This window comes from Balaenoptera musculus, chromosome 5 (assembly GCF_009873245.2).
Source record: "Balaenoptera musculus isolate JJ_BM4_2016_0621 chromosome 5, mBalMus1.pri.v3, whole genome shotgun sequence".
In the NCBI taxonomy this organism is placed as follows: domain Eukaryota; kingdom Metazoa; phylum Chordata; class Mammalia; order Artiodactyla; family Balaenopteridae; genus Balaenoptera; species Balaenoptera musculus.
Window position 1 is genome coordinate 95,185,910 of NC_045789.1, and position 26,855 is coordinate 95,212,764.

The 26,855-nt window shown below is 38.0% G+C and overlaps 1 protein-coding gene across 9 annotated transcripts in view; it reads left to right on the forward strand.

Annotated features, from left to right (window-relative positions):
• The first annotated feature begins 314 nt into the window (after positions 1–314).
• LCORL (ligand dependent nuclear receptor corepressor like) overlaps positions 315–26,855 on the forward strand; it is a 182,034-nt gene continuing 155,493 nt past the window's right edge. For 2 of the 9 annotated variants that reach the window (XM_036852220.1, XM_036852223.1), the window contains exon 1: positions 443–838. In XM_036852220.1, coding sequence (XP_036708115.1) covers positions 679–838 — 160 coding nt within the window. In that variant the 5' untranslated portion in view covers positions 443–678. Of the gene's footprint in view, positions 391–441; positions 839–26,855 lie in introns of those variants that run through there. The other 7 variants (XM_036852217.1, XM_036852215.1, XM_036852221.1 and 4 more) reach the window with 7 other exon arrangements.

Genomic DNA, 26,855 nt, shown 5'->3' on the forward strand with positions numbered 1-26,855 from the left:
CCACCGCCTTTCTATCGTGGATCCTAAGGAAGTTAAGGTGGCTGGGTCAGACCCCGCAACGCGCGCAGCGCACTGTCCTGAGCGCTAAACACACAAGCGGCACAGAGCTGAGAAGCCGAAGGCCAGGCTGCAAGCCCAAGTGTGCGAAGGGTACGGAAACGTGCCCATCCCTGGTGGACTACAAGAACCGGCATGCACCGCGCCGCGGCGGCAAGCTCCGCTTCGGGACCCCAGCGCAAGGAGACCTGGGAAGTGAAGTCTCCGGGAGTCCGGACTCGCGTCGCGAAGACAGAAAGGAAGCGTTGCTAGTCCGCTCCATTAGCACGCCGGTTCCTGGCGGGGCTCCGAGCCTCTGGCTCCTGCTCAGGGTTTTCGCGGGCGGCGGGAGCGGTATGGCTCGCTTGAGTAAACTCCGGGGGGAGGGGAGAGAGGGGAGTAGATGGGGAGGCGGGGTCAGCGGAAGCGGCAGGTTGCTTCCTTCTCCTCACGCTCCCTCCCCGCCTCTCCCAGAGGGAGCGGTGGGAGGGGGAGGGAAGGGCAGAGGGAAGGTAGTGTGACACGTGTCAATCAACCCCCCTCCGGGGGGCGCGCGCTCCGGGGCTCGCGCCGAGGGCTCGCGCCCCTGCCTCGTGCCTGCGCCGCTCGTATGTAAATGAGGGCGCGTGACGCGGGACGCAGATGGACAAGGGAAGAGAGAGAATGGCCGCTGCCGCCGCCGCTGCTGCCGCCGCCGCCGCCGCCGCCGCTGCTCAGTGCCGGAGCCCTCGGTGCGCGGCGGAGAGGAGAGGATTCCGGCGGGAACTCGACTCTTGGCGCCACCGCCTCATGCACTGTGTAGGTAAGAGAGACACGGGCCGGGGCCCCGGCTCCGCGCGGCGACGGCTGCCGCAGCCCGAGGAGTTTGTGGCAGAGGGGTTTAGTTGAATCTCCCGTTCGGGTCAGTTCATTGGGGGAGCGAGATGGGAGCGGCGGCGGCGCGGCGGATCCGGCGATCGCCTTTTGTCTGGGGGCTCCTCGCCCGGCGCGGTCCGCGCTCCTTTCCCGTCCTCAGCTCTTTGGCTCCCCGGGAACTGTTAGTTCGGACCCGCTCGCCGAACCCCCGAGGAAACGGCTCGCTTGCGCTCTCCCCGAAACTCCTCGGCGCCCCTGGCCGCTCACCGTCCACCCTGTCAAGAGGGAGGAAGCGGGCCGGTGGGTCGGCGCCCGGCCGGAGAGGAGCCGGCGGGCAGAGCCGGCGGGAGGAAGGCGGGCTGGTCCGCGCCCCCGCCGGGCGCACACACACCCCCTTCTGCCGCCGGGGTCCGGGCGGGCCGACGCGACCGGGTTCCCGGGGACGGGGATCTGAACGACCCCCGGGAGCTCGCGGGGCGGGGGCCGCGGGTGAGCCGGCTGGGGGCGAGGGGCGGCGGGGGCGTCGCCCGAGGGGCGGGGGCGCCCAACTCTGCCCTCTCGCGCTCGGCGGCGGCGGCGCCGTGTGTACTCCTTTAAGAAGGAGCCGCTCGAGCGCTGACGGTTGGGATTTGAAGTTCTTCCTCCCTCTTTGGAAGTCTGGACGGAGGGGGGGGTGTGTTGCCATGGCGACGGCAACCCCCCCGTTCTCCTCGCGGACGCCCCGAAGACTCGGGTCCTCTTTTACTGTCATGTGATGGACCTTTCCTTGCACAGACACGCACATCACCCTCCCCAACTCCCATCCCCGTTCTGCAATTCCGTCTTCCCTTTTGGTTGGGTCGGAATCTTTCTGCTTCAAACTTCTGGGCTCCGGGCTGTCATTCTGCGGGTTGCTCGGGGGTGGCGGGAGGTGGTGGGACCTCCCCACCTTGCCGCCGTCGCTATTTTGTCTGAGTAAGACGTGTGCGTGGAGCTGTTATCCAGCAGGTTGGATAACACCGAGTGGGCACCGAGGGGATAACGCGGTTTATGGGATGGGGTGTGTTGTGTTTGTTTTGGAAGGGGTTGATGGGTGGGAGAGTAAGAGAAGAGGTAGAGGGAAGGTTGCATTGTCTAAGGAGTGGATAGTGGCAGCAGCTTGCTCGACTGACAGTTAAATCTTGGCATTTGGAGTTGAGGAGTAACCTTAGTGCCCTAAGAAAACAACTCTCTTACCCTGTTTCCATCTGTTCTTGCGCCACCTCGCGCCCCTTTTCCCCAAGCCCCCTCAGATTTGTTTGGTTAGCGCCTGAAGATCTTTCTTGTTTTTCACTAGTGAAAAGGAGATCGTGGTAGGATAAACTAGTACAACTTCAAATCAGAAATGTGCACTGCAGAATACGGTGGATATAGGAAAACGTACGAGAAGGAAGTTTGCTCTGAGTAGGGGCATTTAAGTTACGTTCAAGCAATTCACTGTTTTACCCTTTAAAATATGTTTTGTTCTTCTCTAAGGAAACGTTCTAGGAAATAGCTTTAGTCAGGTATTCATAAGTGATTTTATCTCTTTTTAAAAAGTGTAAAAAAACCCTCACGGTATTCTTATATAAAAATTTTAAGCCAAGGGTTGCTGGTGCTTCCCGAATACAAAATGGACCCTGTTTTTATAATTGCTTATGTAAAGATCTCTTCCACTGACAACCTGTTTGAAAATTGTTGAGTTCGTTCAGTTAGAATCAGGCAGGATGATAGCATTGTAACACTGGCTCGAGATACTATTGTGTTAAGTTTTGCCGAGGCACAGTTATTTGACGGTGTCTTTGGACAATTTTTATATTTTAGAATACTTTGGTTTTTCTTTTTTCTCATCTTGCTTGTTTAGATGCATTAAGTATGGCTTTGTCTCACAAAAATATATGTGCTTTTGAAAAATAGGCGAATTTTAATTAAACACAAAATTAATTGGATTTGATGGAAAAAAGGGAAATAGGATGTCTTTCTGTCTTACCTACTTGGATACTCAAGTAGAATTGGAAGACATTGAAAATTGTGTTAATACTGTGTGTCTAATACGCAGTCTCTATATTACATTTTTAATGTAGTATACACTTGTATGGTATTTGAAAGAAAATTTTTTCCTGAGCTCTAACTATATTTGAGAATTGTTTCCCACAGTCGCAGTGCTAGTCAGGAGACCTAGGAAGATCCATCTCATAGTTTGTTTTTATCATGGTTGTTTTTTAAATAAACAATAAAACTCTCTTAAACAGGATATACACTGGTTGACTGGGTTTTTTTCAGTAGTCTATATGTGAAGCACCTACTCACAGTATGAATTGGGATTAAATGTATTTTGTGTAACTATTTTAAGTTACCTTTTGCTATTACTTTGTAAATATATTTGAAAAAAGCTGTATTCTTTTTACTTTGCATGTGTGTATGTGTGTGAATATATATATGTACTTCTGTATTGAATATTCATTGCTCTTATTGGATGAAATTATTTTTATAAAATATTCTTTCTGCCTTTGGGGAAGAAAATGATCCACAAGTCTTATTTTTAAATGAAATATGGAAATTGTAAGCAGTATCTCAGGGCCTTACAGCAAATTAGTATTGAGCCAGTAGTGAAGTTTTAAAATCTCAATTCTTAGCCTAAATCTTTAAAGTAATCTCATTCATTTTTTAAATAACATATATAAATATTCTAATTTTATGAGCAAAAAGTTCATTTTCCTTGCCATGACTGCTTGTAGTTAGCTAAGATGTTTAACTCTTGATATGGAAAATGATATTTACCTTTCTCTATTTGTGGAACTCATCTCTTTAGGTTAGGTTTATGGCTACTCTATGATTTAATCCTGGTTTTTCTTTTTTATAATTGAAGAATTGTCCTGTAAGCTGTATGTCCCAATTAATAGCTTTATTTACAATGTGGTGCTTTTTACAATTTGATTTTTCTCTGTAGTCATCCTGTACTATGCTATACTTTTGAGTATGTTCATCTAACAAATGTTTGAGTGCTTATTGGTTATAATAAATAGTATCCTAGTACTCAGCATGTTGAGTGATAACAGATATAGTCCTGGATCTTATGGAATTATATATGGAATATATAATTAGTATCTGATAAATCATAAAATTTAAAGCAAACTCAAGTCCAGGATAAAAGAAATGCATTAGTATATTTTTAAACATTATCAGGACTTGTGTAGTCTATTAGGATATTTGATCTGGGAAATAAGTTTTCTGTTTTGTTTTAACTTTTAATTTTGATATAATTTCGAACTTACAAGAAAAGTTGGAAAAATAGTACCAGGAACTCCTCTATACCCTTACCCACATTCACCAATTGTATTACATTTTGCAGTATTTGCTTTATCATTCTTGCCTTATATCTATATCTTTTTTTTTTTTTCTGAACCATTTGAGGGTAATTTGGAGACATGATGCCTCTTTACCCCTAAATTCTTCAGTTATATTTCCTAAAGCCAAGGACATTGGCTTACCTAACCACAGTATAGTTATTAAAACCAAGAAATATAACATTGACATACTATTAATGATACTGTTATTGAATTCATAATCCATATTCAGATTTTATCCATTTTACTTTATAAGCTTTTCCCCCCAGCTAGGATCATACATTGCATTTGGTTGTCATATCTCTTTTTAGTCTCTTTAAATCTGGAACACTTCCTCAGCCTTTCTTGTATTTCTTGACCTTGACATTTTTGAAAAGTACAGGAGAGTTATTTTGTAGAATGTCCCTCAATTTGAATTTGTCTGTTGTTTCCTCATGATTAGACTGGTTATGCATTTTTGGCAGGAATACCTCTGAAGAGATGTTCTGTCCTTCTTAATACATCATATCTTGAGATTCATAATGTTGTTTTGTCCCAGTGTTGGTGATGGTAGCTTTGAAAATTTGGTTAATGTGGTATTTTCCATATTTCTCCCTGAAAGTTACTATTTGTCCTTTTGTAATTAATATGTAATTTGTGGGAAAATACTTTGAGGAACAGGATATTTACATAGTCTCATCAAAACTTTACCCACAAGTTTTAACATCCATTCATGATTTTTCTAGCTTCATCATTCTGTAACTAGTAGCTGATATTCTGTCATAAAGCAGTCTATCCCATCTCCTCCTTTATTTATTTTGTTAGTTATTTTCATCTGTATGAACTCATGGGTTCTTATTTTATTCAGTGGTTAAATCCATTACTGTCATTATTTTGATTTCCAAATTGTCCCAGGTCTGGCCAGTGGGAGCCCCATCAAGCTGTTCCAGTGTTTTTGACAAATCACATGTCTCCCCAACCCCTCCCTGCCCAATGATTATTTTTGAGCACTTCCTTCCTGCCCAAACAAGATATTCCAGGTTCATCTTGTACTTCACATGTCCCAGCCCTGACATCAGCCATTTTTCCAAGGAGCCCTCCATTCTTTTTAGTGGAAAATAGATTTAGATAACAAAATCTGAACACGAGGTGTCAGGACTGTTTTTAAGCCCTATTTTTCTGATACAGAAGTTAATGATCAGTGTAACCAGTGTAACTGTTTTGCCTAAGGTTACAACAATAAAACAATGAAGATTTGATAAGAATCATTCTGTAAACTCCAACATACCATTGTTGTCCAGTAGAAATAAAATGGGTGCCAAATATATTATTTAAAATTTTCTAGTAGCCACATTAAAAAAGCATGTTTGATTTAGCCCAATATATTAAAAATATTTTAACATTAATCCATATAAAATTGTTGAGTTAGTTTACATTCTTTTTAAAACATTAAGTCTTTGAAATCAGTTATTATAGCATATCTCAGTTTGGACTAGCTACATTTCAGGTGCTTAGTAGCCTCATGTGGCAAATGGCTACCACATTGGACAGCACAGTTTTATAGTGTAGTGACTCCAGCCAAGGCTTGATTACCTTGGTACCACTTATTTCAAATCTGTTGATACTAACCAAACTGATAGCTTTCCCCAAATCTTTTATTCCCCAAATCTTTTATTTGAATAACGTAATATAGTAAATGGGAATATAGGCACTGGAGCTAGACTACCTGTGTTTGAACTCTAGCTCTCTAGCTGTTGCCACCTACCAGGGTGGACAAGTTACTTAACCTCTCTGCACTTCAGTTACTTACCTGTAAATTGAAGATAATGAGGTTGTTCGAAAATTAATTGTGTTGATATATGTTAATATGTGTCTGTCATATAGAAAACATTCCGTAAACATTTGCTGTTATTATTATTTATACAGGTTATTAAAAGCTTTGAGCTTTATGTTTTTGCCAGTAGATTCTTTCTGGTGGGAATGCTGATGAACAATGAAGAGATCATGAGGCATGTTAGAGAAAAAGATAGTAAGGGCTTGAAAGATCTATATTCTAGGGTATTCTTGAGCCGTAGAGTCATGGAGTTTAAGAATCACAGTATAATCACTTAGCTTGATCTTCGCTTTTTATGTATAAGAAAAGCAAAAGACATTTGATGCCGTGCTACGTTGCAAGGAATGTTTTGGCTTTGTAGTAGCTGAATACAAGAAATTCGTTTAAATTCATTAAAAAAAAATCTGTATCATATTATATCATCTTGAACCTACTCTTTGTTGGTACCTACACTCTGTACTCTTCCTGTTAACCAACTCACTGTGTTAGAGTTCTACACTCTGCAGCTGTTTGCAGAGTAGACTTTTCCAAACTACCTGCCCCATTGATAATCAGCAGTATCAGGGGCAGAGGATATTCTCTTCCTCTATTTTTTAACCTCTGAAGAAGTTACGGGAGCACTTCATAGAGCTATAACACTTAAAGATGGGATAGTCCAGGTAAATAAAGTTCTAGATAATCAACTTGACACTTCTTTCCGGCTGCTTCTTGCCTCCTACTCTTTTATTTTTCCACCAACTTCTACCTCATCTTGTCACTATTGCTATGTAAATTCTGGAAGAGTAGATTTACTTAGAAATCTGGATTTGATGAGAACTGGTATGAATGGGTCAACTACCCGAAAACTTTGCACAACTGTCTTTTCAGGCACTAGCAAATTTTTTATCCATTAAAAAAAGATGTGAATTAAAGCACTATCTAATAATAGGTATCAGGCAAATGGAATCTATGATGATCATGAGTAGTTGGGTGGTAAAGACACATATCCAAATTTCTCTGTGAAATAGGCACATTGTGAATTTTGCATGTAAAGTTTGAAATTCTGTGTACTCTTGGATTATTGTATACTTGGAAGTTCTGCCACCCTTGGGTTCAAGCAGTATATTAATTTCGTATATATGCATATGTTAGAAACAGGCTGTATGCTGGTCTGGGCATATCACATGTATTCTCCTCTCTGTGTGGTGCTGTCTCTTCCTGTCCGTGCTACTTCCCTTGGCTGGTTACATGTGTGTATCCCTCCCTGTTTGGCTGGGCACTGTGATAAGTTCCTGTTATGTCACCAGAAGTAGTTATTATGTATCCTCCATGCTCCCCTGGTTTATCTTTCAATCCTGGTGTTTAATTCTTCTACCACTGTGCAGTCTTGGGAGGAGCAACAGAGGCATGTAGATTTTTGGATATGCAATTTTTTCTTCCTTTTTGGTAAATCCAGTTTTTCAATTATAATATCATACGTTATTGAGGTTTAGAGTTTCTATCTTTTTCTTTTTTGATAATATTCCTTCTTTTTTGGGTGTGTGTGTGTATTTTATTCACCACAGAATATAGATAAGAGGGTGTGAATAGGCCCAGACCAACCTACTGCTACCATTAGGAAACTAATTAAGGTAACAATGCCATATTTGTATTTGAAGAGTGGCACTTTGCTCTTAATAAAGCTAATTAAAAATTTGTTTTGAGGATTTTTATGTTTTCTAGAAAACAACTTACAATGAAGAATCACTTTTCTATATCTCCTTTCCTTTTATATAGTTTTCCCATTAATTGGCAACAACCCTGCTTACTTATATTTGCTTCTTTGTTTTTCTTTTTTCTTTACCTTGATCTATTACCAAGTTATTATTATTTTCTTTACAATATCTCTTGGATTCAGTTTTTCAGATGAAGTGTTAAGCACTTGGGCCGATTTAGGTAAGACTCTAGTTTATATCAGTATCTGCATCATTGATTTTACTGTCCTTCAGTCTAGCTTATATTATATCATTATATTCCAAATAATGATTTATATTAAATCATTATTTGGAATAGCTGCTTTGATTTTGTACTTTACAAAGCAGTAGTATCTCCCATTTGTCTTTTTTCATCAAACAAAAGCTCCGAACCATATCCAGTGAGTTGACCGTAGTCCACCAGGCTTCTTCCCTGTTCGTTTGCCTAGTTTCTTCTTTAGACAGTCCAGCCACTTTCATCTGCCTTTACTTCTGTTTTGTACACATGGCTCCAAATTCTTGAGTATCTTATTAATCGTAACAGCTACCCTGCCTGCATCCTCAGTCTCCTTTAAAATTCAGTTGTATCCTAGAGTCTTTTCTAAAATATTTCTTGAAAAACTAGTTTGAGACTTTCTCTGTTAATTCAGATTGGCCAGTTCTTTTCTGATGGCTATGTGTAAGGTGTGTATGTAGGGAAAAAACTTTGTCCGGTAGTCTTCATATTTAAATGGTAAACTATTTAGTAAACAGTTTAGGGACAAGGGGCTAAGTCTTCACAAATGGTAAAAAGGATTAAGAATTGAAAGAACATAGTTCCTTTTTAGCCTCTATTGTTATAACCTTAGGCACGAGTCATTTCACTTTTCATAGATGGAAATCTACGGATAATAGATTTAGAGCTGTCCTTAAATGTTCACTATCTTTTGTTTTTATGAAAGGTGCTATAATACTTATATAGTAGTGGTTTCTGGGCTAAAAGTATAAATTAAGGAATTACCAGCATAAAGGTGATATTTAAATCCTTGAAATGGATGAGACCACCTAAGGGTAAGGGATAGTATAACTAGAGAGGAGTACTCAGTACTGTGTCTTAAGGAATCTTAGCATTCCTTGGATGGAGGAAGAGGAGCCTCAAAGGAAAGCCACTGGACTTTTACACTGAAAAGTAAGGCCATTGGCTATGTCGGAAAACCAGGAGAGATGGTATTACCAAATCTGAGTGAAGAGTGTTAAAATAAGGAGGGATTGTTATATGTTGATGAGATGTCAAGTACTGTTAAACAGGGAAATGTGCATTGTTTTTGGCAGCATGGAAGTTCTTAGTGACCTTGACCGGGTAAATTTCAGCAGAGTGGTAGGGATGGAAGCTATATTGTAATAGGTTAGAAAGTATTTAAGATGCGTGGAAGAGGAGAAACCATTTGAGAAGCTACATTTTGAGGAAGAACAGATGTATAGAGCAGTAATTGGAAGGGTGTGGTATCTAGGGATGTTTGTTTTATACATGGATAATAAGATGGAGAATACTTTTTTGAATTGATAATATCCATGATTACTTTATATGTTAATTAAGCTGAGACTTGATAGCAACAAAATACTGAGAGATAAATTAGATAAATAGGATGGGCTTGGTTTGAATCACTGAATGTGAACTCTAAAATTTCTTTTTCCCTTCAAAACATATTTTCCTAATTAAGTTCATCAAGTAAGATATGGTATGTAGCATTAGTGTGTTACACAGTTTAAAAGATTGATTTTTTCCAGTTAATTTACTGTTGCCAGTCAATCATCAAATATCTTGAGTCCTACTGTGTGCTAGTTGATGGGAGTGTAATTCTATGTTTCTTCCTTAACCAGGTTCTGAACTAGAAACAGACTTAGGAATCAGGGATCAAAATGTTAGCTTTTTAGATGGTAAAGTTGTATTGAAGAACCTGGCTTGTAGCTGAAGCCAGAATTAAGACAATATCATCCTGAATTGAACTTACCAACCTATCAAAGACAGAGCAGCTAGAGCTGCAGGCCTCTTCTACAATACAAGGAAGCTCTACCCCATGTGGTTTGCTTATAGGTAGGTAGGACCATCTAGGCAGAATGAACGGTAGGCTTGAACGTGCATGAAAAATGACCTTTAAAACATTAATCCATTCCACTAGGAACAACTATCAGCATGTTGCCAATACTAGTTATTCCTCTTTCCTTTGGTAGGATGAATAAGGGGTAGAGAAAAGGGCAGAAGCTTCTTCCAGAATACTTCCCCTAAAAACGTGATTAGGATAGGGAGAGGTGGGAACTGTGAGTTGGGTAAAAAAGCTAATTCCTACACTAGGAATTCTTTGCTTTTAAAGAGCTCACAGTTATCAGGGATGTTAAGTATTAGAGATGGCATAATATAATGGAAAGGCTTAGGAGACAGCAATTAATTTTGATTTGAAGAATCTGAAATGACTAGGCTTCAAAGGATTGACTGAAAGCTGGGGTTGGCAGACTTTTTTTGTAAAGGGCTGGATGTAAATATTTTAGGCTCTGTGGGCCATATGGTCTTTATTGCAAGTACTCAACTCTGCTGTTGTAGCACAAAAGCAATCTATAAATGAATGAACATGGCTGTGTTCCAGTAACAAAATTATTTACAAAAATAGGCAGATTTGGTCTACTGGCCGTGGTTTGCTGATCCCTAAGTTAAATGATCCAGCAGAAAAGTAGGGTGGAAGGAACAGGTTGAAGGATAGTGTAAGCAAAGGTATAGAAGTCTAAGTAATGTATATTCTGAAAATATTCAGCACTCTAGTGTCACTGGAGTATAGGGTGGGAGTAGGAAGTAGGACTGAAAGTATAAATTATGGCATCTATAAGGAGGAAATTATAAGCCTTTGAAGTTTTTTTTTTTTAATGGGTAATAAGCATGATCAGATAAGTCGGCTTATTTTCATTTTGAACATCTGCTGTTGGTTCAGGTTCGAGGGTTTTTTTATTTCTAATAGTTTTAAGAAGCGCAAATTTAAGCAGCCCTTTTAAGTCAAAACTGGGAAAATGAGCAATCTCCACTTCAATAAATTAATTAAGATATTGGATTGCTGAAGTACTCTCAGATGGCACCCTTCTTTTTTGCTTGGGTTCTGAACAACTTGAAAATTAAAACAAGGAGAAAGATGGAAGCAGAATATTACTTTTATTACTAATAGAGTCCAGGCTAGAGAAATAGATTGGTGAAGGAGTCAGGTGTTCTGGCTTAAGCCAATTTATCCACCCAGTGCTAGGCATACTAGGGAAGCAGAGCGGAATATGAGCTCTCTGTGAGTATGTTCTCCCGATAGCTACTCCCAAGGGTCTACCCAACTATTCTTTACAAAATCACCAATCAGATCAGTCACTTCGCTTCCCTAGGAGTGAAGAGAGGCTCAGATTGTGCTTATGACACATCCTTCCTCATAGAAACAGGGAGCAAGGAAAAGGTGTTACTCCTGTAACAATCAAGGCTAATTTTTGCAGAGTTGTATCTGGGCATAAGTGTACTGGAAACAATACAATTGTCATTATACTGAAAACAAGTCAAACTTACATATTCTAAATATTTTAAAAAATATTTAATTCTAGTGTTTGAAACACTTATATTTTTTAAACTCTCAAAATAAAATTGGTAGTTTTGTTTTTTTGATGAACTAGATTTTTCTACAGGCCTATGTAAGATACTTAAATAAAATGCATATTTGGCTAGAAAAGAAAGGCAAGACTTCCTTCTTTATCAATTTTCAATTGACTTTTTAAATTTAGAAGGAATTAATGTAAAAGAATTGACCACTGTTTCTTTAAGTGGAAAAAGCAGATACTTTGATAAATAGATTATCCTTTTAATTAGCTTGGATTATGGGTGCTTATGCAGTTTATTCACTGGTATCTCTCTTTTTTTTTTTTTAAATGTCATCAGTCGTTCTTCCTTGTTCCCTTCTTCTTTCCTTTCAGAACGTTTCAGTACTGAAACCATCAGGTGGGACCAAACAAAGTGTCCACACTGGTTAGGGTATATGGGGGGAGGCGGCATGTCCTCTTGAAGGAGTGGGTATGTCAGAGCCTGGCAGGGTTGAGGAGGGTCCCCATGTGGGTTGATGGAGCTGGAGGTATGAGGAGCAGTCTGAATAGGAGGGGCACACTAGTGTAAGGTGTTGGAGCCCAAGCAGGGTCAGATCGGTATTTGTGAAGGTGAGTAACCTGGTACAGAGTAAGAGGGATAAGAGGGCATCTACTAGGAGGTGATGGCCACCAGGGGTGGCAGCAGAAAGGCATCTGTGTAGGAGGGTAGCCTGGTTTGGGTGTATTGAGCCTCAAGTTGGATATGGCGGGAGTCCATGGTTGGAGGCATCCCAGTGCAAGATCAGAACCTGAGGGTGGGGAGAGGAAGACATCCCAGTGGAGGATCAGCTCAATATGGGATATTAATGCCTAGGCAAGATGAGGAGGATATTCTTGTAGGAGGAGTGCCAGGCACGAGGAATAGGGGAGGTTATACCCATGGAGGAAGTATGTGGGTGTTGAGGCAGAGAGGGGTAAAGAGAGCGTCCATGTGGGGATGGGGAAGCAGCCACAATGGGAGGCTGGTAACATACAGGGAGACTAGTCAAATAAATAACCTTAAGGATAATGGGAGCCAGCCTGTCACTGTCTGAGAAGGGAGTTACCATTATGGAAGTGGAAAAAACTAGAATGCTTTCTGTAGTGTTGGATTGGAAAAGAGATATTGGTATGTGAATTCATGGTTTTTCTTAGATGTGGAATATAGAAATATATACTTATGCCCTAAACTGTTCACTGAGAAGGGACCTAGGAGCAGTGATACCCCAATAGCAGTGAACATGATGCTTCATTGTTAATTTCCTGATTTTAATGGTCATATTTGTAAGAGAATGCCTTTGTAGGAAACCCTTATTAAAGAATTCAAGGGTGATGGGTTATCATGTAGGCCATTTACTCTCAAATAGCTGGAAAAGTAAAAGTTCTTACCATACTTAAAACATTTTCTGTAAATTTAACATTGATACAAAGTAAAAATAAATATTTAAAAGCAGTGTCATTAGTCTAAATATTACATTCTCTTGAATTAATCACTTTCAGCCCTTAAAATCCCATAGTTGGTAATATATAAACTGACTTACAGACTTTTCAACACTAAGAATTGCCTTTTGAAATAATGATAGCTAATGTCTATTGAATGCTTACCATCGTGTGTTAGACACTGTGCTAATAAGCTTTTATTTGTATTAATCACATTTAATTTTCACGTGTGAAATAGTACAATTTTTATCTTCATTTTACAGATGAAAAAACCAAGGCTTAGAGAAGCTGACTTGCCCAAGACTTTTCATCTAGAAAATATGAAGATAGAATTAACATATAAGTCTATATTACTCTTTTGGTGAAACCTAGTTTAAAAATTAGCAAGTCTGATCCTTCTTGCTTTCTGATCAGATAGTTGCATTTAAAACTTTAGTACCAGATCTGTTCTCTGTTTTATTTCAGAACTTTAATTCAGGAGTAGGGAGAAGTATTCTGGGTCTAGACCTCCTTGGCCTTTTGTTCCTGGCCCTGGAATAAGAGAGAACCAGGGGCTTCTGTATTTGAATGCACATATTAGAGTTAAGTGTTCCCTTGAGATGGGTTAGTCAGGGAATAATATCCCCAAATTTCTTTCTTGGTCTTAACATTGGGAACGGGGTGGGGGGGGGGCGGAGGTAAGAACATAGAGTTAGTGGGGCGAGGGATTTCCCCAGCATAGATTGTCAATGTTAAGTTTTAGTCTTGATGTAAAGATATACAGTTAACCCTCTATCCCAATTCCAAGAATGATGGCCATCCCCTTTCCAACTCTTTTGAACTTTTCCCAAGAATGGCAAGTGATCAAATAGAAATAGCTGATGACAATTTATTGTTTCATTTTAGCTATCCTTTGCCTGTGCTCCCCTTTACCCATTTAGTGTAGTATAGGAAAGTAGTGCCCTGGTAAAATATGTGTTTGGGTTTTGTTTTTTTTTTTTAACACTAATATTATGGCTTCAGCTTAATCGTTACCTGTTTTTTCTCCTTTGTCTTATTATTTGACCTTTTAATATTTCTATTCTAGCACAGATATACACAGCTCATAAATGAAGTAAAATTTCCCTATGAATACAGATTAGCTTACTTACCTAACTTATCTTACTAAGTTATCTTAGTTAACTAATTTATCTTCATTCTTCTCCTCAGTCTGAACCCATAGGTGCTTTCATCCTCTGTCACAGAGTGAGTTTTTTCTGACTCTCTCATTCTTTAGACCTATTCTGAAATTGCTCTTTTGTTTTTTATCAAGAATAATTGGATTTTCAGTGTGGAAGGAAGCATGGCCATCTGCTATAATCCTTTCATACATCTCTTTTCTCTTCATAATGTTTTCAGTAAATATTTATGGGCCAGGCATTGTGCTAGGTGACTCAGATGCATTAGATTGTCTTTGTGAAGCATGGTCTTGTAGTGAAGACAAGCCTCTCCTACTCTGAAGTATGGTAAATGGTATAATAGAAGCACATACAGTATTAAAGTTGTGGTGTAGAGAAGAATGATCAGGTTTCTTTGTATGGGTCCAGGAATGACTGTGGGACATGAGAAGAGAAAAGAGAAATAGAAGCTGAATCATGGAGAAACATCTAAGCAGAATATAACAATAATTATTATTATTTTAAATTATTTTATTTTACTGTTCATTAGGCATTAAGTGCTTAATTACACTAGAATTCATTTGATTTTCAAAACAGTCACATAAGTAGAAACTATTTTTATCATCCCCACTTTACAGATAAGGAAGTTAAGTAACTCACAGGTAGTGGAAAACCATTGAAGGATTTTAAAGCATGGGAGTGACATAATTTAATTTGTGGTTTTATAAGATTACTTGGCCAGTAGAGTAATAGGAGAATAGGACAGGCAAATCAATCGGGAATGTCGGGATAGCCCAACCAAGAAATCATGAGGCTCTGAAATAAGAGTAGTGGTAGAAATGGAGGAGGGAGAAGAATTCAAGAGATATGTCATTACAATCAACAGATTTTAGTCATAGGTGAGCTGTGGGCATACAGAAAAAGGAGAAAATAGAGAATCATTTCCAGGCTTCTGTTTAAGAGGCCTATTGGATTGTGGGACCATTATCCAGGATAGGACATAGAGCGGTTTTCATATTTGAGATAGTAGCGTCAGTATATAGGCGTATCAATATCTAGGATCAACCATTAGGGTGTGCTAGTTTGCTGTAAGCCAGTTGTTGCAAGAATATGTACAGCAAGACCTCTAAGGAAACCAATCATACAGTGGAATATAGTAGAGTATAAATTCTGAGCTTTCTTAACTCAGAAATTTTGCTGCAGGAATGATGTGGCACCTCTGCATTCTTGAATTCTCAACATTTGTAGGTCCAGGGGTGGCTTTGGACCTTGATTATTATCATGTGTGGTGTTTTGTTTCCCTCCCCGCCCCCCCACAAATTTTATCCCTTATTATCTGTCAGGAAAATACAGCCTAGATAGACTTAGTAATTTTATGTTGTATTTTTTTGTTTAGTATGTGAATAACTTTATAATTATTATAAGTAATTTGGAAAGACTACCTGAAGTCAGTTTTCACAAATTGTGTCAAAGTCAGTAGAGTGAATGTAACATGGTTCACTGTAGGTTTTAGACTTCCATAGCTTTGACATACAATGATTACTTCTTTAAACAAAACCCTAAACGTTTCCTTGTGTCCCTCATTTTCTCTGTCTCCTCCCATTTATTAGCCTATCTCGATATTTGATTTACTTGATCTCCCTCCACTTGTATGTCTTTCAGGTACCCTAAATATAACATATCTAAAACTGAGCTTTTGCTCTCCCTCTACCAAATACCAAATCTGTTCCTCTGGTTTTCTTCATCTCATTGTACCTAGTTTCACAAGTCAGAGACCTGGAAGTCATCTTTCACTTACTGTCCATCTCCTCTCCTATACCCAGTTCACTGATTATTATTTATTATGCTTCCAAATATATTTTTTTATTTGAATTTTATTTTATTTATTTATTTTTATACAGCAGGTTCTTATTAGTTATCTATTTGGTACATATTAGTGTATATATGTCAATCCCAATCTCCTAATTCATCCCACCACCACCCACCCTCCCGCTTTCCCCTCTTGGTGTCCATACATTTGTTCTCTACATCTGTGTCTCTATTTATGCCTTGCAAACTGGTTCATCGGTACCATTTTTCTAGATTCCATATATATGCGTTAATGTACGATATTTGTTTTTTTCTTTCTGCCTTACTTCACTCTGTATGACAGTCTGTAGGTCCATCCATGTCTCTACAAATGACCCAATTTCATTCCAACAGATGGCCAAGAGGCACATGAAAAGCTGCTCCACCTCACTAATTATTAGAGAAATGCAAATCAAAACTACAATGAGGGGGCTTCCCTGGTGGCGCAGTGGTTAAGAATCTGCCTGCGTAGTGGTTAAGAATGCAAGGGACACGGGTTCGAACCCTGGCCCGGGAAGATCCCACATGCCGCAGAGCAACTAAGCCCGTGCGCCACAACTACTGAGCCTGCACTCAAGAGCCCGCGAGCCACAACTACTGAGCCCACATTGCCACAACTACTGAAGCCTGCGTGCCTAGAGCCCGTGCTTCGCAACAAGAGAAGCCACTGCAATGAGAAGCCCATGCACTGCAATGAAAAAGTAGCCCCTGCTCTCCGCAACTAGAGAAAGCTCACACACAGAAACAATGACCCAACACAGCCAAAAATAAAAACAAACAAATAAATAAATACATTTATAGAAAAAAAAAAAACTACAATGAGGTATCACCTCACACCGGTTAGAATGGGCATCATCAAAATCTACAAACAACAAATGCTGGAGAGGGTGTGGAGGAAAGGGAACCCTCTTGCACTGCTGGTGGGAGTGTAAATTGATACAGCCACTATGGAGAACAGTATGGAGGTTCCTTAAAAAACTAAAAATAGAATTACCATATGACCCAGCAATCCCACTACTGGGCATATACCTAGAGAAAGCCATAATTCAAAAGGACACATGCACCCCAATGTTCACTGCAGCACTATTTATAGTAGCCAGTCCATGGAAGCAACCTAAATGCGCATTGACAGATGAATGGGTAAAGAAGATGTGGTACATATATACAATGGAATATTACTCAGCCAAATATATCTTAAGTCCATTCTTTTCCCTCCATTTCCACTCCAGTCTAAGTAAACCTTACTTTTTTGCCTGGACTACTGCACAGATTCTTAATAGTTTCCCCTCTTCTGCTCTGATTCTTTTTAGTTTAATCTTGTGTCCTACAACAACAATCTGATGAAGTTTTTGCTCTATTCTCAACCCAACGATGACTTCCTTTTGCACCAGAGACAGAACCATGGAAGTCTGAGATATTGTTTTTTTGGAAAATTATTATAGCATGCCCAAAAGTTGCAATGTGGCAGGAACCATGAGAGTACAAAAATTGACTTGAAGCCAGACTGTGAATGTTTCCCCCCCACTAAGGAATTAGTCCTTATTCTGATATTTAATTGGGTGTCAATTGACATTTTTGTTAGTTTGCTTTTAAGTGGTGAAGTTCACAGGAGTGCCACTTTCCACATTTTATTCAGTGAATTTACTGTTGCAGTTATGTTTTATACCAGTCCTCTGCAGACACTGATTACTCTTTCTCTGGGGAAATCAAAAGTAGCTTTCCCAGGAGAATATTTGAAAGCTTGGTCGTAATTTATAAAAATCATTATGGGAAATTTTAAATATACAAAAAAGAAGAAGAAAGCATAATGAATCTCCATATTTCTGTGACCCAGCTTTAACAATTGTATTGTAGGTTCTGGACTAATTTTTAATAGTAGAATTTTTATTAAACAAAGCATTTTATATGTTGGTTGTCTGAATGCAGCAATCAATCCGTTCCATGTTCTAATGTGAACAAAGCCAGATTACACATTTTTTGTGGTAGTTGTGGGTTTATGCTAGAGTTGTGAAAAGCATCATGACATTTATATCTTACTGCTTGCTTTTAGGCTTAATATAAACTATTTTTGGTTCTTTATGGTTTGTTTATGAGCCAGAAAAGTTGAGCTCTGGACCCCAGAAGCTTACTCTTTTCTTCCCTTTCCTCCCTTCCCCTCCCTGCACCTCCCCACCCTTCCCTCCCTTCCCCCTCCCATCTTTTTGTTCTGCTTTTTGAATGGCTGTAAAACCAATAAACCATTGCTGCTTATGTCTTGGATCTATCTGACATTTTATATTCATCAAGCAAATCAAAGAAGGTACTGCTTATTAATAGATTCATTGTGTATGTTGAAGAGCAGTTCATTGTTTTTCATCTTGTAGAGCCATTGAATCAACAGAGATATAGCTAATGTGTCAAAGTGTCTCAGAGCATTCCTCTTATTTGGTTGTTGCTGAAATAACAATAACTCACTAAAATTGTTTTCACATTAGTTTTACAATATTTGTTAGCACTCATGATAATTTGGTACTTACAATTTGGTCTTGGTGTTTATTCAGATCCACATCAAATTAATTTATGACTTGGAAAGTCTGAATTTTAAGAGATATGGATAGACAGATATATAGAGACATAGAATTATATATAGGTATCCATCTATACACATATATGTATAATTTATCATTAGTAATAACAATTGTGATGATTCCAGGAGACTTTTTAAAAAAAATTTATTTATTTTATTTATTTATTTTTGGCTGCATTGGTCTTCGTTGCTCTGTGCGGGCTTTCTCTACTTGTGGCAAGCCGGGGCTACTTTTCATTGCGGTGCGCAGGCTTCGCATTGCAGGGGCTTGTCTTGTAGCGGAGCATGGGCTCTAGGTGCCCGGGCTTCAGTAGTTGTGGCACGTGGGCTCAGTAGTTGTGGCTCGCAGGCTCTAGAGCACAGGCTCAGTAGTTGTGGTGCACAGGCTCAGTTGCTCTGCAGCATGTGGGGTCTTTCCGGACCAGGGCTCAAACCCGTGTCCCCTGCATTGGCAGGCGGATTCTTAACCACTGCGCCACCAGGGAAGCCCCCAGGAGACTTTCTTAAAAAGTATTTTTAGTTTAATTTTAATGAATAGTTGAAGAGAATGTCCTGTTGACATTTGTGTGCTTAAAGTTACAATTATATAAAAAGTATTAAATTGAGATTTTTGTAATAAATTATGAATTTAGAGTACCTTTAATTCTAAGTGTCACTTATTAACTTTGTAACCTTTAGAAAGTCATAAGCTATTCTCTCAAAGTTGTTAGGTATTGATTTTCAAGTCAGCGCTTTTTTTCCTTCTTCCTTTCTCTTTACTGGACCTCTCTGTATGATTTGTTGACAACCTCTTCTTAACATCCTTTTTTAAACTTCACATTTTCTTTCCTTTGACAAATTTCCTAGACTCAAATGTGATCATATTACCATCCGTGTAAAATTCTTCATTGCTTACCCACCACCTTGGGATAAAGTCTAAATTCATAATATATTTTAGAAAAGCCCATCATAACCTGCTGCCTCTGTTCTTTTAGCCTTTTTGTTTGTCATTCTACCTTGAGCACTACCATCAAGGAGCTGCATCAGTAGCACAGTAATAGTAGTATAGTAATAATAACAGCTAACATTTATTGAACACCTATAAATATTTGTGCCAGATATGTGCTTTACACATATTCTGTCCTTTAATCCTATAGTAATCCTGGGTATAGGTATCATAGTTAGCATTTTACAGAGGAGCCATGCTGAACCCTTTTTGGATCATCAAGCACTGTGTCTTTGGGCTTTTGCATTTTTTTTTCCTTCTGGATTACCAGTAGCTGCTATCCATTTCTTCTTTTTGTAAACATTTTAAAAAAGTATAACTACATAGAGAAAAGTATATGTATTATAAACTTACACTTTAAGGGAACAAAGTGAACATACTCTTGTAACCACCACCAGATTAAGAAATAGAACCCCCCAGAAGTCACCTCATAATCCCTCCCAGTCACTAATCTCTCCCCCGTCAAACGTGAATAGTATTCTGACTTCTTAACATCATAAATTATTTTTTGCCTATTTTGGGAAACTTTGTTTAAATAGAATTATATAGCATTTATTCTTTGTGTATAGCTTCTTTAACGTATTATGGTTGTAAGATTCATTCATGTGGTCTCCCATAGATTATTCATTTTCATTGCTCTAATAATATTCTAATATGTATATATGTGATAACTTATTCATCTATTCTGTTTTGAAGAATTTTGGGCTGTTCCCAGTTTACATTATTACAGACAGTACAGTTGACATTCTTATATATTATACGTATTTAATTTTGATTCAACTCCTGGATTATTTTTCTGTCACATTTTAGCTAATTAGACTTCATTTTTTCAGCTTTTCTTAGCCTTTCCAAGTTTGTATTTGGTACCCTTCTGTATGCACTGATAATCACTCTCTCCTTTCTCTATCGTATAACATTTATGCTGTATTTCCCACTAAGTAAAAAGTGTGTGTGTGTGTGTGTGTGTGTGTGTGTCTACGGGTAAAGGAAAAAACATGTTTTTTCCTTCCGTTTCTTGGCACCCACTGAGTCCTTAAATAATTGTCGAGTGAATGAGTTTTTTCAGTACATTTACCCTGCATTGCTAAAAAATAAACAAGCATAAATTTAATGGAAATTGGGTAATATACTTATTCTCTGCCTTTGTTTTATTCTCTTCAGTTAAATATATAGATTTACCTTAAAATTGATTATTATCAAGTTATATTGAAATTTTTAAATTTGTCCGGTATTTACGTAGTCCCTTTTGTGCTTCCGTTCTACCATACAGCTATCCTGCAAAGTATCTTTGGAAATTTTCTTTATAATTTGTGACACATTTAATAACCTTATTTGTGGCGAATGATATTATTTGCCCTTTGAAGGTTGTGTTGTTTTGGATATAGCCAAAAGACATTTGGAGCTATGACAGTAATTTTATGAATGATACACTGTATCAAAAGTGAGTTGAGATTTCAAGGAACATAGACTCTCTGCTACCCTCATCCCCTTGTGGCTTTGAAAACTATTTCTTTATACAGAATTGTCACTGAATTCAGATAGAGTTAAGTCATTGAGATAAGCCAGAGTTTATAGTATATTTTGCTTCTGAGTTTCTTGGGCCTTAAAAGCTGATTATTTTGCAAGTTACTTACCTTGTACTTAATTTATACTTGAGCATTAGTTCCTTAACTTGTAAGAGTGTTTTCTTTTTCATTTTTAGACTTTTTCATCTTGAATTTGTCTTCTCAGAAATCAAAATTTTTATCTTTGCTTTAACCACCATGCCATTACTAACACCCAGCCCCCCAAATTAAATACTAAAGATAATGTACCTTCTACCATCTTATTTCTCTCACTTTCTGTTTGGCTTTAGCACTCTTTTCTTGCTCATCACAGGGATTCTATGTAATGTTTATTGAGCTTGTCTGCTTTTTGTTTTTCTTTCCCATTAAACTATGACCTTAAGGCAGGTGTTTATTAGGAGTGTAACAAAAATGTTGACTCTATGAAGACTTTATCACCTGTTTTAGTCTTCTCTAAAACACTGTACTTGCTACAAATGCTCATTTTTACAGTAGTAATCTTTCTTATTATTTAAAAACTCTCTACTTCTTTCTTGAAAAATCATTGTGTTACTAAGTGTAGGTGGTCCCTCTCTCTCTTCAGCCAAATCCTCTGTCAGCTGCATTTTAGGCGAATTCAACTACATTTATTAGGTGAATCACTGTGATAGATCCTAGGGTTAATAGAAAGGCAGTAATGTTGTCAAGTTGTTAAACATTCTAGCTAACTTTCTCAATCAAAAAAAAAAAAGTCTCAAGTTAGGATGTGAACATACTTGGGAGAATGTGGTGCTGGTAACAGTGAATTCTGACAAGTAAGATTGGAAAAGTCTTTGTGATACCGTTTGGACAGTATTTGTTGTATGCCATACCTTTTATTTTATTTATTTCTTTATTTTTGGCTGTGTTGGGTCTTTGTTGCTGCGCGCGGGCTTTCTCTAGTTGTGGTGAGCGGGGACTACTCTTTGTTGCAGTGCGCAGGCTTCTCATTGAGGTGGCTTCTCTTGTTGCGGATCGTGGGCTCTAGGTGCGCGGGCTTCAGTGGTTGCGATGCGTGGGCTCAGTAGTTGTGGCTCGCGGGCTCTAGAGCGCAGGCTCAGTAGTTGTGGCACACGGACTTAGTTACTCTGCGGCATGTGAGATCTTCCCGGACCAGGGCTCAAACCCGTGTCTGCTGCCACCAGGGAAGTCCCAGAGACCTTTTATTTTGCACATGAACAAACTGCTGCTTAATATGATTAATTACTCAGCTAGTTATAAAGTTGGAAGAAAATGTTTTAGGTTAGTTTGGAAGGCAGGACACTTGACAGATGAACAAAGATGGGGAAAAAGCATTTCAGATGGACAACAGGTGCAAAAGCTCAGATTTGTAAATAACATAAAAGGTTAGTTGTTTCTTGTAAGTGGCATATTAATTATAATGGAGTTGTATAAAATGAGGTTGGCGAATAGGCAGGGGTTAGATCAGGGAAGGCCATATATGCTATCCTAGAATATTTATAATTCATCAATAGAGACCCATTGAAGAGTTTTAAACAGAATTAGTATAGTTGGCTGTTCTTTTAAATTGTGAAAGTTGATTAGAACAGTGATTTCAATATCCACTATAAGAGCCTTGGTAGTCAGAGACATTCCAGTAAACTTCACATTTCCTGTACTGCTACAAATAATGTTCAGTAGAGGTGAATCTTTAAGGTAACACATTTACTGTTTGAAACCATAAAACTTTTTTCAACTTATGAACTATATCAGACCTCCAAAAATTTTTCAGAGTAATATAATATATATTCAAGTACCTTCTATCTTAAGAAATAAAACATGACAGATGAAGTTGAAATTCTCATCTATCTTTTACCAGTCCCATTCCCTTTCCTCCATCCTGGAGGTATGTATTTTTCTCTTGCTGTCAGTCTTCTACAAAGCCTTCATAGTCTACTTTCTATAAGTTATTTCAGTGTAAGAGACAGATATGCTTTATGTACTAGGTGTCTTTCATAAAAGTTGCACAGAGTTTTTGTGTCTGTTTTAAATGCCCAGCAAACCTTCTCTTTAAATTATTGTTTCTTCCTAAAGCATATTGTCATCCCATACTTTCTTTTAATTTTTATGTAAACCTAGTTGTTTTACCTATTGGGTTTGCTTGAAATGAGACATTATCAGTGCTATAAAATATGAATATTCTAGTATTATAACTTTATAGGAGTAACTTACAAACTTAGTAAGAGGTAAAGGGAAATAATATGGACACAGCCGGGTCAGAATGTGTTTCGTGAATTTTTGCCTGTGTACTCAGGTAGGAGTAAAATCTAGTTCAGATACCTGAATTGTGTATTTCTAGTTTCTGGTAAAGTTTAGCATTTATTTATTGATTTATTACATTTTATTAAGAAATTCCATACAAATTAACTTTCTACCTGGAATATATGTGTTTTATTAAATGTTTGAAAACAATAATTAAATCTTCAACATATGAATTGTTGATGATACTCCAAGTCTTATAGAAGAAGGATTAGTGAGTCAGAGAGGTTATGTCATATGTCCAAGGTCACATGGCTGTTATGGTGGGAAATTTGAGGCTCCAGCATGGATCTTGACTCCATATCTATTATCATTCTATATTTTATGAGAGGACAAAACAGATTCATACTAGACATAAAAATCAGGAAATGCTAATAGCTCTTAATGAGAGGATGAGACTATTTTTCCCATCAATAACTAAGAAGCATCTAAATACAGTAAAATAATTATTCTAGTGTCAAATCAACTATGTTAAAGTCTTAAACAGGGTAACTGTCTTATACATGTGCTTATTCCTCAGTAATTCCTTATGACTAGTTTGGTTTCCATTTGTTGCATAAATGTAAATTAGAGAAAGAGGTGGATAATTAAGGTACTCTTTGAGTTTTTCTCTTCTAGTGTCTATTCAGACATGTTGAACCCAGTTCCTTTAATGCTGAGTTTCAAACCAGCCTTGGCTCTATTTTGGGGCTGGACAAATTTTTATTGTGGGGAGTTGTCCTGCGCATTGTAGGGTGTTTAGCAGCATCCTTAATACCAGTAGATACCAGTACTTGCATTTATATCCTCATGTTTGGGGATTAGGGAGACTTCAAGGCCTTGTAATAGAGACACTTTTATTAATAGAGGCACCACAGTCCTTAAGTCAGAGTAGAATATATATTTGACATATGCTTACAGAAAGAACACAGCCAAGAAACTACTTAAAGAGGTAGTGGTTACATTGAAGCTAAAGTGTTTTAGTGTCCAAGAAATAGAAAAAGCACTAAACTAAGCAAGACACAAATATGGGTTCCTCTTAGAACAAGGTAGGATGTAAATAAATAAATGGTTGTGAATTTCAGAAAGATACTTGATGGGGGAAAGATAATTATTAAGATTTTAATTTACAGATTGGGCTGTGTTTTAAAAATTGTTTTGAGAATGAATGTCTTTGGCCTCAGAGTGAAATTTTTCTCTCAAACATGTATTCAACAAATATGTGAATGCCTTACATGGGCCAGATGCTAGGACTATCATAGCAAGCAAGATGACATTGTCCCTTCCTTTTTTGGAGCTTATACAATTTTGTGGCATTTATCAAATAAAAATATCAAAGACTTATTTATGTGATTTTTTTTCTCTATCACTCTTCTTTCCCACGTTTGAGGGCAGAATTCTTGTCTCCTCTTCTCACTGATATATCCCCAGCTTCTAGAACACCTGGTAGACATACAAATATTTGTTAAATGAATAATTGATCAGTTGGGAAGAGACATTAAAAAATTATACGTGACTAACCAGAATTGTGATAGGTGCTCCAAAGGGAGTATTATATAATATAAAGCATGTAACAATGTGTCTAAGCTAGTCTAAAGCTAGATTAGATTATATGAAGCTTTAATTTTAGGCAGTGATTATTTTCCCCCAGCTTTATTGAGGTATAATTGACAAATAAAATTGTATATATTTAAAGTATACAATGTGATGATTTGACATATGTATACTTTGTGCAGTGAATACCACAATTAGGTTAACTAACATGTCTGTCACCTCACATAGTTAACTTCTTTGGCGTGTGTGATGAGAAAGCTTAAAATCTGCTTTCTTAGCAAATTTCAAGTACACAACACAATATTACTAACTGTAGTCACCATGCCGTACATTAGATCCCCAGAGCTTATTTGTCTTATAGCAGAAGGCTTAATACTCTGACTAGCATTGCTCCATCTCCCCTAACACTCTAGTCCCTGGTAACCACCACTCTACTGTTTCTCTGAGTTTGACTTTTTTTTTTTTTTTTCCAGATTCCACATATAAGTGAGATCATACAGTACTTGTTTTTGTCTGGCTAACTTCGCTTAGCATAATGTCCTTAGATTCATCCATGTTGTTGCAAATGGCAGAATTTCCTTCTTTCTTATGGCTGAATAATAGTCCATTGTCGATACACATCACGTCTTCTTTATCCGTTCATCCACTGATGGACACTTAGATGGTTTCCTTAGTACACTTGGCTATTGTAAATATTGCTGCGATGAACGCATGGGTGCAGATATTTCTTTGAGACAGTGATTTTGTTTCCTTCGGATATATACCCAGAAGTGGAATTTCTGGATCATGTGTTAGTTCTATTTTTAATTTTTTGAGGACCTTCCATACTGTTTTCCATAGTGGCTGCACCAATTTACATTCCTACCAACAGTACGCAAGGGTGTTGGTGGGAGTTTAACAGCCATCCTAACAGGCGTGAGGTGATATCATTGTGGTTTTGATTTACGTTTCCCCGGTGATTAGTGATGTTGAGCACCTTTTCATGAACCTGTAGCCATTTGTATATCTTCTTTGGAGAAATGTCTGTTCAGTTCCTCTGTTCATTTTTTAATCAGATTGTTTTTTGCCATTGAGTTGTGTGAGTCTCTATATATTTTGGATGTTAACCTTTTATCAGATACATGGTTTGCAGATATTTTTACAGGTTGCCTATTCATTGTTGGTTTCTGTGCAGAAACTTCTTAGTTTGATGTATCCCACATGTTTATTTTTACATTTGTTGTTTTGTGCTTTTGGTATTACGTCTAAAAAAATTATCACCAAGACCAGTATAAAGGAGATTTTCCCCTATGTTTTCTTCTAGGAATTTTAGGATTTCAGTGATTTTTAAAACCAAGATTTTAAGAATGAGTAGGAGTTATCTAGCCATGTTTTGGGAGTAGGAATGGGGGTTGGAATGCATTGTAGGCTGAAGGAACAACTTTGTGTGAATGCCTGAGTTGGGATACAGTGTGGCTTTTTTTAGGGTTTGAGTGTTGGCAGGCTTGGGGTGGGGGCTTGTGGGTAGCACGGTACCAGATGACATACTAACTTTTTTTCAATTATGTACTGAAATACTGAACATTTGTAGTAAAAACAATAATGCCATTATAATATTAGCAACTAAAATAGAAAAAAACTTTTAAATGGTCGTTTAAAAATATTTTTATTCTGATACTTGATGAAAACTTGTTTTAATTAATTAGAAAATGAGACTCCATCTTCCATCTGTGTACTGATGATCTCTAAGTCTGTGTTTCTACCTCCAGATGTTTTTGTTTTAATTTATGCCCACATAGCCAAGTTAGCATATCCAAAAGTGAACTCCTTTTATATCTACCAGTCATATAAGACAAAACAAAAAAAATTCATGGATTTTCTGTCTCAGTGAATGTTTCTCAATTTCTCAAGCCAGAAATCTTTTTTTTTTTAACATCTTTTTTTTTTTTTGGTAGTAAAACAGATATTTATTCAAATATAAAAGTTTTTCCCCACAAAAATATTTTCTAAATGTATGATGTGGAAATACCACAGAGAATATTCTACTAGACTATCATATATATGAAAAGTATGAAAAACTCAATATGTATGCAAAATCAGTTTACCTCTGGAAATTGCATCTTTATCACAATCAATGCTGTAATAAATCTCTTT